The sequence below is a fragment of the Diospyros lotus genome, chromosome 2 (assembly GCF_014633365.1).
Source record: "Diospyros lotus cultivar Yz01 chromosome 2, ASM1463336v1, whole genome shotgun sequence".
NCBI classification, from domain to species: Eukaryota; Viridiplantae; Streptophyta; class Magnoliopsida; order Ericales; family Ebenaceae; genus Diospyros; species Diospyros lotus.
Genome location: NC_068339.1, coordinates 7995780 through 8009456, shown reverse-complemented (window position 1 = coordinate 8009456; position 13677 = coordinate 7995780). Strand labels below are relative to the sequence as shown.

Below are 13677 nucleotides of genomic sequence, written 5' to 3'. Positions count from 1 at the left end.
ATATTTGAAAGAGACTGGGAGAGAGAGAGAGAGAGAGAGAGAGAGAGAGAGAGAGAGAGATTAAGGAGAAGGCAAAGTTGAGCTGTGTTTAAACCCATATATTAAATGCCTCAACCGTTTGCCTTAATTTCCCTAAACCAATGCAGCGTAATTGGTTTCCAGCTTTTTCATACAAAATGCACTTCTATGCGTATATATATATATATAGACACCAAATTTTGGATAACAAAATTTAATGCCTTTTTTTTTTGGGTACTATAATTAACCACTTCTTGCAAACAAATTGGTTGCTTATTAAAGTTATTGTACGTACAAGCAAAATTATACATAACAAAATCAATTAACTTCTCAATAATTAATTAAGATGAACTCATATATAATTTTTTTTGTACATTTCCAGAATTTAAATTACTTTACTTGTGAACTATGACACATAGTAGTAGTAGTGTCGGGCACCAATGTTGATTGCCGGTCGTCGACTCGTCTCGCGTCGACCATTGCGGAGGCAGCCATGAGAAGAAGGGTAGAGAAGATAAGAGAAAAGAAGAGGCAACTAAAGGTAGGAAAAGTAAATTTATAATTTTTGTGATGACATTTTAGTCATTTATGCACCTAGATGTGACTTAAAGGTGTGACTCTTGACCTACAGGAAGCATTTTCCTTCAAAATAATTGAGAAAGACTATCAAGGTAGAAGTAGTCAATGCTTAAAGTGCAACAATAAAGTTGTGAGTGAACGCTTTGAATATTGTTAAATAATGGCATTTTGTGTTTTTAAGGCATAAATTAAGTAGTTGGATAATGATAAGTTAAAATTTATACTAGTAAATTGTGAATTTAATTTTTTATCTTATGCAATGAAAAAAAATATTTATTTATAATTTATTTTCTCTGCTAAAATCAAGAATATAGACAATAACCAGGCAAAGACTGTTAAACTAAAAATGCAGCATTGCTTCTCGCTGGACCCCTCATTGACGCGTGCCGTATAAGACACGATACATGCAGTCCAAGTCCCTTCCCATGAATAATAACCATGAAAATAATATGTTCATCGATCCATAATATATCTAATATCTATATATGTGTGTGTGTGTTATATACCCAACCCACATGATAAATAAAAAATAGAGGGGGGGGGGGGGGGGGGGGGGGGGGGCATATGTACGTACCATCCCCAGTGGGGTGGGGCCACGCCATCTTTCATTGATTCGGCGGACAATTCAAGTTTATATTGAACCTATATATATGTATCCTAATCGGGTGCATGGCAAGGCAGGGCCTTGATTTGAGTCGGGTGAATTCTATGATTGCTTGGTAATGATATAATTAAATGTTCAAAAACGTTACCTTACGAGTCCAATACTTAACTTGCAATTATTATATATTTACAATAGCATTATTATATATTTTAAAGAATAATAATTAAGTACCAATAAGTATATACATTAATTACTTTTAGATAAAGATATATTTATTTTTAATATTTAAATAATCATATTAATTGGTTAATGATAAATTAATTTATTGTGTTTAATCTGAACTATTTAATTAACTAATAAAATTATTTAAATGTTAAAAAATAATATGTAATAAAAACACTTTATTTAAAAACAATATATATATATATATATATTTAATCAAGTTTAACCATATTAGCCTCCGCATTAAGATACATGTCTGCTACAATAGATAGCATGCATTAGTACTATAACATGGTGAATGTTATATAAAATTAAAATTATTATCTATCAATAATATAACAGGTGAATTTTAAAATTTTAATTTCGATCGTATAAATTAAGATGAAAGCAGTAGATATATATATATATGTAAAGCAATGGAGCCGAGCGTCAACTCCATGGTTTTTGGATAAGTGAAGTGAAGCGACGTCGCTATTAAAAAAAGAAGAAGTTAGGGACGTCACAAGCTCATAAATAAAATATGGTTGGCGACTAGCTAGGCGTTGGGGGTTGTATTTTTGTGTTCTTTGTGTTTAAATACTTCATTTATTCCAATTGCTTTCTGCCTTCACTCGTCGGCCGGCCGTGGCTTCTTTGCCCCCATAAGTTAGAGTCAAAATTGTCCCAATTTCCATCATAAATACATTTATTTTTTTAGTTAAATTATATTTATTATATTTTATTTTTAACCCTTAAAGGTCTTTATTGGTTACTTAGGTGTTTGAAAAGTGAAAATGCAGTGTATTTTGATAATAAAAAAAAAAGTAATAAATGACAAAATATAATGAGTGCAGTTTTTTAACATCAATTAATAAAAAATGTCTTGCACCTTATATAATTATTATTCTAGACAATGATTAACATAATTTTTAAAAAAAATTAAGAATAAATATAAATTAGGAGCACTAAATATTATTTGATATATACATGATGCATAGTTAAATGAAGCTATGCTTATAAATAAAAGATGGATATTGTTCTATAAATACAAAAGTATTAAATAAATAAAAAATTTATGACAATATTATTTTATATAGATGTGTGTATATAGTACGTAAATGAATTTAGAATTATTGAAAATAAAAAAAAAATATTGACTTATAACGTACCGTGATTAATTATACAAAGAAAGAAATAATAGTTATAAAAGTAATTATAATGTTAACTATTGTTTTAAGGGTAAATGTACATTTATTGTATTTTATTTTGAATTTGAAAACATTATTATTAGTTATTTTGAGACTAAAAATATGATATAATAAATATGTGTTGTCTAAAAATATTGAACATTTACTACACTTAAGGGCAGTAAATACTGAACATTTATTACACTTAATAAATATATATTGTTTCCAGATCATGTGTATTTATTCTATTTAATTTTTGATATCTAAATAACTTTATTGGTTAATTAAATTGTTCAAAGCATGATGCATTTATCATCAATTAATGAAATAATATTTTTCTGTTAATAAACAGTTAATAAACATGATTGATGTATTTAATAAATAGTTTGATAAAAATATTAAAATATTTTTTAAGTTAATATTGACCATTTCATATATTGGTTCGAAAAGTATTTCAATATTATGTTGATACAATTTTATCTTAGTCATTTTAACAAACATTAGCTTAATAAAATATAACTGTAATTTGAAAAAAAAAAAAAATCGTGCCCAACCAAAACATCATTTTTAAAAACTTTTTATGAAAATAGTTATATTTTAAAAACACAACATATATATATATATATATATAGCAAAGAGGCTTTTAGGCTTTGGATTTGCACACAACAGACAACAGTTGCTTAAGGTTGGTTTAACTCTTTTTTAACAAAAAAGAAGAAAATAGTGTTAAATGAATAAACATATGTGAATGGCTTTTTCAAGAAAACTTTGCCCTAATGGAAAGCATTCTATGCTATTTGTCCCATTATTAATGTCTTGACATACAGTTGTATAGCACTAAATGCTTTTTGGTGGGTAATCTTACTTACCCAAACAAGCAATTAGTGGATACTATATATATATATATATTATAAATTTTTATTTACATGTCCAAAACATAAAGTACGTTTTTAATATTATTTAGACAAAATATTATATGTAGTGTTCGTCTTGAAGTCTCTTTTAAACATCTAAAATATATTATATATTTTGTTAATAAAGTAAAATAATTAAAAGAAAAACTATGACTTTATTGTTACGTAAAGAATTCTCAATTAAAAAATAAAAAATAAATTACTCTTTAGAAGACTTAGTTAAAATATTTTATTTATTTTTATTTTGCACTGTTCATCTTTCTAATTTATATAATAATTAAGATATAATAATAACTTAAACGAAGTACACTTATTTCACTTTGATTTTCACTTATCATATTTATTAATAATTAATACAATTATTTAAAAGTTAAAAACAAAATGTAAAAAAAAAAAATGCACCTTGCCGTTCGTATAGAAAGAAAGAAGGGCGTTATGGTAAATAAGAGGAGAATGGGGGTGGAGAGATGGAGAAATTGAAAGCAAAGGCGGGAGGGAGGCCAGTCGCATTCTATAAAATGCAACAGCTGGCACTCCAAATCCTCACCATCCGATTCCTTCTGGCCGCCAGATACAGATTCTCTCTCTCTCTCTCTCTCTCTCCAATTTTCCAGCTTCGGGAACTTACACGAGACTCGGGATTGTGAAATTTCGAGTAGTGGAATTTGAAAACAGAGGAAACTATCGAAAACCCTAGAAGAAGAAAGCAGGGTTTGGAGATCGTAATTGGACACTTTCAGACACTCGTGATATATATATATATATATATACACACACACGCCTATACATTGATCTTCTATCGATTTGCGAAGGTACGAGCCTCAATTCATGTCTTATCTCCATTACTAGATTTTCGGTGTGGTATGAGTTCTGTGGATCAGAAGTGTAGGGATTTCATTTCTGTTGAGTTTGCTGTGCTTCTTCCGGGTGTAATGAATAATGGAGTTTCAGATCTGTTTTTAATTCCGTTGGGTGCTGGAGCTCTTTCCGCAGTGGAATCGAACATTTTGTTATTCTTGTTTGGTTTATGCTGATTTCTTCATTCTTGGCCCGCGTCTAAATTCCATTTACCTTTTTTGTTCATTATTGCACCTCAGTTGTTTCCTTTTCTCGTAGAATCTGTCTCTTAAATTTTAGTATTTCCAGAAATTTCCTGGGGGTACCCTATTCTTTTGGATTGCTGAGAAGAAAAACGTATTCAAGTGGAGAAAAGGAAAAATTTTGTGCTATATATATGCTCTTTCTTTCTTCTTCTTCCTTTTTTTAAAAAAAAAAAAGTTTCCTTCTAATACCTGATTGAAGATGAATTTCCTTTTGTTGGTATTTGCGGACGGATGTTCCTCTACTATTGGGTCCTTTGCCATGAAAGTCAAAAAGGATTATTTAACAGCCATAACTTTTTACTTTCTTAGTAATGAAGCTGAAGTTACTTTTAATGAAGTTAGGTCTTCTTTAGATGAAAAGTAGTCGGCTAAAGGAAAAAAAAATGGAATTGATTCTCTGTATCATTCTCTTCTACAAGCTTCTGTCACTGAAGCACGTTTTAGGGACTCTGGTTGTATTATTAAACAAAGCTTTGAAGTCAGTTGTTTTAATCTGGTTATGTCCATGTCATGAATAAGCATAACATCAGTTGTTGAATGTTGATGCATTCTGGTAAATGTTCAGTTGTAGACAAAATGTTTGCCCAGTATTGTGCTTGTAAGGTCTTATGCGCTTTCATTGACTTGGTGTAGATTTTCATCATGGTCGTTACTGCTGCTACTTCTGCATTCTTTCCAGCTGCTTCCCCGCATCTCAAATCTGGCCCAAACACATCGGACAAGCTTGGAGGATTGCCATCAACAGTGGATGGACGGAGCATAAACTCAAAGTCTGCTTCTAGTGGCAGTTTGCATGTCAAGGCCAATGCCCAAGCTCCTTCCAAAGTAAATGGTAACAGAGTTGGCATAGTTGAAGGCCTCAAGGGTGATAATGAAACACCATCACCTCAGCCAAGGACTTTCATCAACCAATTGCCAGACTGGAGCATGCTTCTTGCTGCTATCACAACAATATTTTTGGCTGCAGAAAAGCAATGGATGATGCTTGATTGGAAGCCAAGGCGCCCTGACATGCTTGTCGACCCATTTGGTTTGGGGAAAATTGTTCAGGATGGTCTTGTTTTCCGTCAGAACTTCTCTATCAGATCCTATGAAATAGGGGCTGATCGGACTGCCTCTATGGAGACGTTGATGAACCATTTGCAGGTATACTCAAATATTGATTTTCATTTTATTATAAAGACAATATTATTGTTTTAGTTTAAAGTGAAAAACAGATGAAACTAGAAGCTTAAGGTCATTGTCCATTGTATGTGACTTGTGCCATTAAGGGAGCAAGTTTATAAACTTTTGTGTTCCTCACAGTTTTGAGCTCTTTTTGCAGGAAACAGCCCTTAACCATGTGAAGAGTGCAGGGCTTTTAGGCGATGGCTTTGGTTCAACTCCTGGGATGTGCAAAAAGAACCTCATTTGGGTGGTTGCCAAAATGCAGGTTCTCGTGGATCACTATCCTACATGGTAAGTTGGGTCTTATGTGGTATGCCATTGCTTTCTTGCAACATTAATATTGTTCATAACTGTTTTTAATGGTTCTGGTGGTTCAATTGTCTCTAGGAGTTTATTCTCATGTCTAGTTATATTAGGAAGATAAAGCCATCGATACAAATGACCGGCGAACTGGACTTCATGTAGCCAGTGGATAAAGGCTTGATATCTTGTTGTCAGATATATATTATATGCACTCACTACCTCACCATGTCGTAAAAGCATATGATATCTGAATATGTAACTTTAGATATTGTCAGTTTTAGTTATTGTGTGACATGTGAACTGCAGCTTCCTAAGCTTTAAAAGATTGGAAGTCTCTTTTTGTTTGTTTATTTGTTAAGACTATTATTTCTGCCTATAGTCAGGTCTATTTGAGGAAGTGTGTGTTGTAGTTGTTAGGCATGCCTAGGTGTGAGGTGCACTGAGGCTCAGCTCTGTGCACCTTGACATGCTGGAGTCACACGAGGCACACTCCTCATGTGTCATTTAAACCCTAAAAAATAAGGCAGAAAAAAGTAACCAAAGCTCTCTCTTGTCTTTAGCGGGAAGTCAGAAAGGTTTTTGCCATTTTAATGGAAACTTCAACCAAAATCAAAAGAAACAAACAAAAAGACGAGTGGGAAGATTCAAACCAACATCACCGAATAAAACAAAAAGAAAGAACAGATTTCTAGTGAATGGAGGCTTCCAGTGAAAAAAGAGAGCATCAACATCAGTTCTCTAGTGGCTTTTACACATGTTTGAGAATCAACCTTAATGAAAAGAGGTATTTTTATTTTTTTTTCTTCCATCAGAAAGGTGAAATCTCTAGCTTGGAGTTCTTGTTTTCCATCTTGTTTCTTATAGATTTGAATGCATAATATTGTATATCTGTGAGAGGTGACACTACCCATGTAAGCTGGAGGTTTTCCAGAGGTCGCATGTTCTGGCAGCCTTCTGCGTGTTCACACACCATTGAAGGAGCTGGAGAACTGTTTTGACAACCACTGTCACTGGAGGCTGGTGAACCTCCTCTCACAATTATTTTGGATGTTGAACATCCTGCGTTGAATTGCTTCTGCCTTTTCCACTGTGTTTGGATGGCTGCATGGACTATTGGTTTCTTTTTGCTCTGTGCTACTGCTGTTGCCCTTTTCTTTTTTGTTCTATATATTTTCGATTAGTTACATTATAATACTTAATATGTATAAATAATATTCTATTTGTTCTTTGTTGCAAGTTTCATCAAATCAATAATATCTCTGCTGTTCAATGTTCCTCTGTGCTTGCTGTTCATTAATGTTTTTCATAATGTTTTCTGGTTTGTTATTTCTTGGTTTGTGATTTTATGTTTGGGCTTGGGATAGGCTATAAATAGGTGGAACACTTTCAACACCATTTGGCAAACTCTGGTGCCTAAACATCTTTATCTATTTGAAAAGCTTGATGATGTTAGGGGGATTGGTTACACAGCTTCTTTCAATTTTTCATCTCTAAATTTCTGCTTCATCTCCAATTTTCATTTTCCAGTGAAAATTTGGAAAATGCGTTCAAATCAAATATGGAAACCTTTTTTCTTGTCTGAAAATTGAAAAATGTATTCAAGAGGGTTATAAAATGTTCAATTATAATATAATTCAATATCTTGCTATTAATAGTTTTGTTATATTAAAATATTAGTAGTTGTAGCCAACCCACCTAGTGGGATTAAGACTTGTGATTGTTGTTGTGTTAAAATGTTAATGATAAGATTATGAACAATTTAGGTTGATGATATTAAAAGACTCATATTATCAATACAATTTTAATGATAATAGTTAAAGGCAAATTACAAAAAATACTGAACTTTGACACAAGTATTAATTTTATGACAAATGTTAAAAAGATCAATTCTATGCCAAACTTTCATATGGGACTACTTGCTCTTTAATATGTATTTTGGTTGAGTTTGATTTGGGGCTATGGTTATTTTCTATTATGAGATTCTATTTCCAAATTGACCACTACTAGAATACTAGCAGCTGTATGTTGCAGAAGAAATAGCCAATGTTCCCTACCCAGCTTGGCAGTTGGCACATGAAGGTTGTAATTTATCTTTAGTTACCTGTTTCTGATCCTCATTTTACTGTTAAGTAGATTGTGTTAGCCTGGCAGATTGAATGAGTAACTTGTAATATATGTCCTGGCCTATTGTTTTTTATTAGGTTTATGGACTAGAAAGTCTTGACCAAAGGTTTTTCTTTGGCTTATATTTTTATCTTTTTATGAGATAATTGGAAAATTCATTCAAGAATGGTCTATACACTGATTAGAACTTAAGTTTAAGAGTGATTATAATTATTGTATCTGTATTACTGTATAATCCACATATAGAAAATGTGTGTTTAGTGAGCATCTCCAGTGGTTGAAATTGTTTAAGGACTTTCAGTTGTTTAATATAATAACAGGACAGTCAAAACAACAGAGTCAGGACCTGTTTTAGTGTCATATGAATATTTAATTAATCCTATAGCTTCTTTGAAGTTTTTGAAATTGTTTACATGGCTATCAGTTGCAAATGAATGGACTTGTATTGGAACAACCATTATTTTGATACATGTAGCTGCTGTTTTTCATGCATATCCTGCTAACATGATTGTGAACCATTAACCTTGTTCACATGGTTTTTCATTTCATAATTAGCATGGATACTAGATTTCATCCATTTTTTACTTGGTTTACTGTCGTAACTAGCATGGACGCTAGATTTCATTTCATAATTAGCATGGCATTGTTGTTACTTGGCTATCAGAGATGCAGAAATGAATGGACTAGGATTGGAGCAACCCTTATTTTGATACATATAGCTGCTGTTTTTGTATGTACCCTGCTACATGATTGTGAACTATTAACCTTGTTTGCATAGTTTTTCATTTCATAATTAGCATGGTTCAGCCATTTTTTTACTTGATGAAGGAAATTATTAGCTTTATGGAACATCATAGCCTGGAAGTTAGAGAAATTACTACAATAAATACTTGAAATTGTTAGCAGAGGTGAATACTTTGAACTATCTTGATTTCTTTCAGGGGTGATGTTGTGCAAGTGGACACTTGGGTAGCTGCATCTGGAAAGAATGGTATGCGGCGTGACTGGCTTATCCGTGACTGGAAAACTGGGGACATTTTAACAAGAGCTACGAGGTAGGAGCTCATTTGAAAAAATATCATTGACTTTTTTCTTGATGAGGTGCATTGTCTCTACATCTCCTCTGAGACAGTGCCACTACTCGATCATATTGGTTTGTAACACATCTGACTAAAGTCTATAGGTTTTCTATTACTGTTTTAAGATAAAATTGCAATATGTTAATAAATATATATAACACTAGTTTAAATAGAAAAAGGAACGGTTACTTTTCAGCATTCTGTAAAGACATACTCTCCTGGAGATATAGGTATCCTTACCTGCATTCCAAGCTATGAATTTTTTGTGTCAACGATAACTTATTCTGAGGATGAATGACTCAACAGAATTTTTATTCTTTTGCTGACTTTTGGTTGGACATCTTGCAGTGTCTGGGTGATGATGAATAGAGAGACCCGGAGGTTATCTAAAATTCCAGATGAAGTTCGACTTGAGATAGGTCCTTATTTTGTGGATTCACCACCTGTTCTGGATGAAGACAGCAGGAAACTACAGAAACTTGATGAAAGCACAGCAGATTGTATTTGCAGTGGTTTAACTGTAAGCTTAAGATTGTTCTTGTGATATTATTTTCCTTTGAAGTTTACCCATATGGTTGTTGAGACCGAGACTTGACATTGTTTTTTTGATTTGATTAGCCTAGATGGAGCCATTTAGATGTCAACCAACATGTTAACAACGTGAAATACATTGGCTGGATTCTTGAGGTAAATTTCTTTTCTTCCTTTTGATGTTATTCCATTTAATTCTCTCTGCAGTGGGTTCTTTACCTGTCATCTTCCATGCCTACCTGATGAATATGTAGATAGGTTATTCGTGGCCATCACGTAGATGCTTGTCTGGTCATGTTTGCTTGAACTTAAGTGCTACACTGAATGCTGATTTCTGAGCATCTGAGTAGTAGCATGCCCATTAAATATCTGCATTTCCTAAGCACCTCAACTATTTGGCTTATCTGGCTCTTAGCCTTGGTGTAATTCCTTTTGCACGTACTTGTGTACGTTAGTTCCAATTCATCAGAACAAGATACCGATCTTTGCAGAGTGCACCTCCGGAGCTTTTGGAGAGTCATGAGCTTTCTGGAATGACTCTGGAGTACAGGAGGGAGTGTGGGAGGAACAGCATTCTGCAGTCTCTGACGGCTGTTTCAGGGGGTGGCATTGGGGGATTAGTTGATTCTGGTTATGTTGAGTGCCAGCATTTGCTTCGACTTGAGGCGGGGGCTGAGATCGTGAAGGCAAGAACCCAGTGGAGGCCCAAATATGCGAAAAGCCTGGGGAGCCTGGGGAGCCTGCCTGCAGAGAGTGCTTAAATGGAGTGGCTGAGCTTGGCAGTAGACCCCATCTCCATCCTCTTCTCAATGCCTGCCTGTGTAAAAATCCTAATTGAGTTCCTCCTGGTCCTTGGACTTGATATATATATATATATATAATATTGCCTTTCATCTATATCCTTAATTACGAGAGCAGAGGAAAGATGTAAAAGCCCATTGTAAGTAGAAGCTTCTTGTGTTCTCCCAGTTTTTCTAAAGAATCTCTTTGGATTAGGTTGTCATCCTCTTATTGTAATTTTTTTTTATCATTTATCATTTCTTACATTGTATTATGGGCAACTGAAGGGATACGGATAACTGGAGCATTTAAAGCATCGAAAAGCTACGGTGATGGGGAGCTTCAGCTTGTTCCGATCATTGGAACTTTCTTTTCTACGTTACGTTTTCTTTTTTATGGTGAATGTCGTTAATTCTTTTTTACTTTTTGGTAAGGAAGATTATAGTAAGGCAGTGATTTTCATCTAGACTGTTTTCTATTATTAAGTGTGAAGTCAGATGTTTGTTAGGGATAATTTTGAAAAAAACAATTTTTTTTTTTACTTTTATTTTTACTTCACGGTATAAAGATAATTTCTATTCAATTTTAGCCAAACACCAACAAATTTTCACAAACGACACTTTTATTTAAAAAAAAAAAAAAAACTGCTCCGAACAAAACAGGGTATTACAAGTACATGACAAAATTTATCAAAATTTTGCTAGAATATCATAACTCATTATCTTTCCCCCCCCCCCCCCCCGCGGAAAACTTAAAAATAAGAGAATGGCATAACAATTTAAGGGAAAATATTACAAGGAACACCACTGACTGATTTTATTGCTTAGCTGAAGACAGCTGACCATATGCATCAATCATTAAACAAGCCAACCTGATGTTTTTCTCAGCTAAAAAAAAATAAAAAAAGAGCCACCCTCAAATCTACTGACAACAATTGTATGTTAAATCTTTCTCTTGCTGGTTCAGAAACTAATACGGTATGTTTGGCAGTATTTCTGAGAATATTTGAGTGAAACCGAGTCCATTCCATTTTGTCCAATATAAAGTCAACACACCATACTTCTGTAGCTTATGGGCATCTGCTCAATCCTCATGTCTGCAATCAATAAAAATACCATAAGTCAATGACCATAGAAATACCAATTCTGCTGGAATCTTTTGATTAATTTACTGTAGTTTGGGTAACAGAGGCTCATGTATTTGATCAACATGATACTGTTCCAAAAAAACTGGAACTGCAATGGGGATAAAAGAGGTAGGGGGATAAATGAAGTTCAATAAAAAGAAGAGAAAATTTCCAATCAAAGACATTAAATCAAGACAGGAGTCTATAACAATCATATGAAGCAGCAGTAATATACAAAAAACACTTGAGAAGGCCAATCATTACCTCTGATGGGCAGATCGAAAATCAAGTCTAGGATTAATGTCGCTGTTACCCATTTGCTGAGGATAATCAAGCAGTCCAGGAGGAACGGGATACTGTTGACCAAAGCAATCAAGAAAAGTGCAGGTGAGATTACATCCTTATTATGCTTTGCCACTAAAAAGCTCCAACTCACACTTGGCCACCTGCATGTGGAAGACAAAAGAAGAAATAAATTACCTGCACAATGAGAAAGAACCACTCGTATAGTCAAGGGAGAGCAAATACTCATCCATATTTACCTCTGCCCCTCCCTCTTCCTTTACCCCTTCCCCTTCCCCTTCCTCTTCCTCTTCCTCTGAATCCCCCTCCATCAAGGTCTTTGTCAACATCCCTTTGAAAGTTGAACATGCTCAATTTTATGTTCTCTGCTTCTGACTCGTGAGGAACCCTTTGTATCTGAAGTAGGCAGTATGTCATTAATCGACAGAGCAAAACTACTATTGCAAAAATTATCGTGACTACTATGATCACAGTATCTGAGACTCAATCCTTGAATGCAGTTTCTTAGGACATGATGCAGATGTAAGTTATCCACCTAGTTAAAATGATCAAGACCACGATGGACTATATTTCAAAATAATCCATCTTTAAAGACAATCATGATTAAGTAATTTCTACGAATGATATATACCCCTTTGAAAATCATTTTGAGGAGGAAAAGATATGATATCAAGAAGGAAAAAGTAAACAAGAATATGGCAGTAAGATAAAAGTATAATAGTTAGGCTACAACTTAACATCCAATAAATTTATCTATTCTTTATATAGGAGGGGTTGATAGAGACTGTTCCTGTGGCTTCTGGAGAAGGCCAGATAGATTCAGTGTTTAACTTCACAGGGACTGTTCACGTGTATCAAATCCTGGAGGTCAAAGCAACCTTACCCTGGGTCAAAGCTTTTACGCTAATAGTAGTAACAATGTAATAAGGCCATATTTGTCCCACGAATAGACCATGATGGACATTAAGGACAAAGAATCCAGCACTAATTGTTCCAAATTTCTGGTAAGCTAAACTACGATAGAGCAAGGGGCATCAGGTAAGATTACCCACTCCTGCATACTCCATCTGATTCCAGGGTAGGATACAGGGATATAAGAAGGAATCAAACTCTATGTGATGAAGCATGTCTCCCCAGCATTTACATAGATTCAAATGTCTTCTCAGATTATCGAAAACAATCCAAAAGAGGTCACATTAGTTATTATAAACCTTGACCCAGCAGTATAAAACTCCCTATACCAATGATAATGCCCCTCCCCCCCTACCCCAAGAAAAAAAAAAAAGAAAAGAAAAATCCATTACATGACTTTTGAATAATACCACGAGGAAATTAATTTTCTAGACAATAAGCTGAACCCTATTGGAGAATGGATATAAAAAGCAGGACACCAACATGAGCTGACATACTACTTTTTTTAAAAAAAGGAAAAAAAGAAGAAAATAATGAGCACATGGCAAGGACACGTCAAAAAATAATTATATTCTTCATTCCGTCATGCATGAAAATAAATCAGATTCTAGATAATAACTGATAAGCATGACAGAAATGTCTTGATGTAGTTTAATCATAAAAAATTGAAATTCAAAATTCTTCAGTTGAAAAGTTCAAAGGATAAATGATTAATAACTGTAGATTCACATAGACTTCATTTTGTA

General features: G+C 33.8%; 2 protein-coding genes across 2 annotated transcripts in view; one reads left to right on the top strand and one right to left on the bottom strand.

The window, feature by feature from the left end:
- The first annotated feature begins 4042 nt into the window (after window positions 1-4042).
- On the top strand, window positions 4043-11056 carry LOC127795442 (palmitoyl-acyl carrier protein thioesterase, chloroplastic-like). The gene is made up of 7 exons (XM_052327112.1): window positions 4043-4315; window positions 5240-5752; window positions 5931-6064; window positions 9142-9255; window positions 9628-9799; window positions 9898-9966; window positions 10302-11056. Exons 2-7 carry the CDS (start codon window positions 5249-5251, stop codon window positions 10569-10571), a joined length of 1263 nt encoding a protein of 420 aa, XP_052183072.1. The 5' UTR covers window positions 4043-4315; window positions 5240-5248; the 3' UTR covers window positions 10572-11056.
- Window positions 11057-11381: 325 nt separating this feature from the next.
- The window catches only part of LOC127796080 (uncharacterized), a 29264-nt gene continuing 26968 nt past the window's right edge, over window positions 11382-13677 (bottom strand). Inside the window, exons 6-8 of the mRNA XM_052328144.1 lie at window positions 12259-12415; window positions 11981-12162; window positions 11382-11686 (exon numbers count right to left, since the gene is read on the bottom strand). Coding sequence (XP_052184104.1) covers window positions 12149-12162; window positions 12259-12415 — 171 coding nt within the window. The 3' untranslated portion in view covers window positions 11382-11686; window positions 11981-12148. The remainder of the gene's footprint in view (window positions 11687-11980; window positions 12163-12258; window positions 12416-13677) is intronic.

Excerpts from the sequence above, each read along its gene's own strand:
- LOC127795442 (XM_052327112.1), top strand. The coding sequence starts at position 5,249 with ATGGTCGTTACTGCTGCTACTTCTGCATTCTTTCCAGCTGCTTCCCCG. Across the intron at positions 5,753-5,930 it reads CGTTGATGAACCATTTGCAG|GAAACAGCCCTTAACCATGT; the intron begins GTATACTCAAAT and ends CTCTTTTTGCAG. Across the intron at positions 9,256-9,627 it reads ATTTTAACAAGAGCTACGAG|TGTCTGGGTGATGATGAATA; the intron begins GTAGGAGCTCAT and ends GACATCTTGCAG.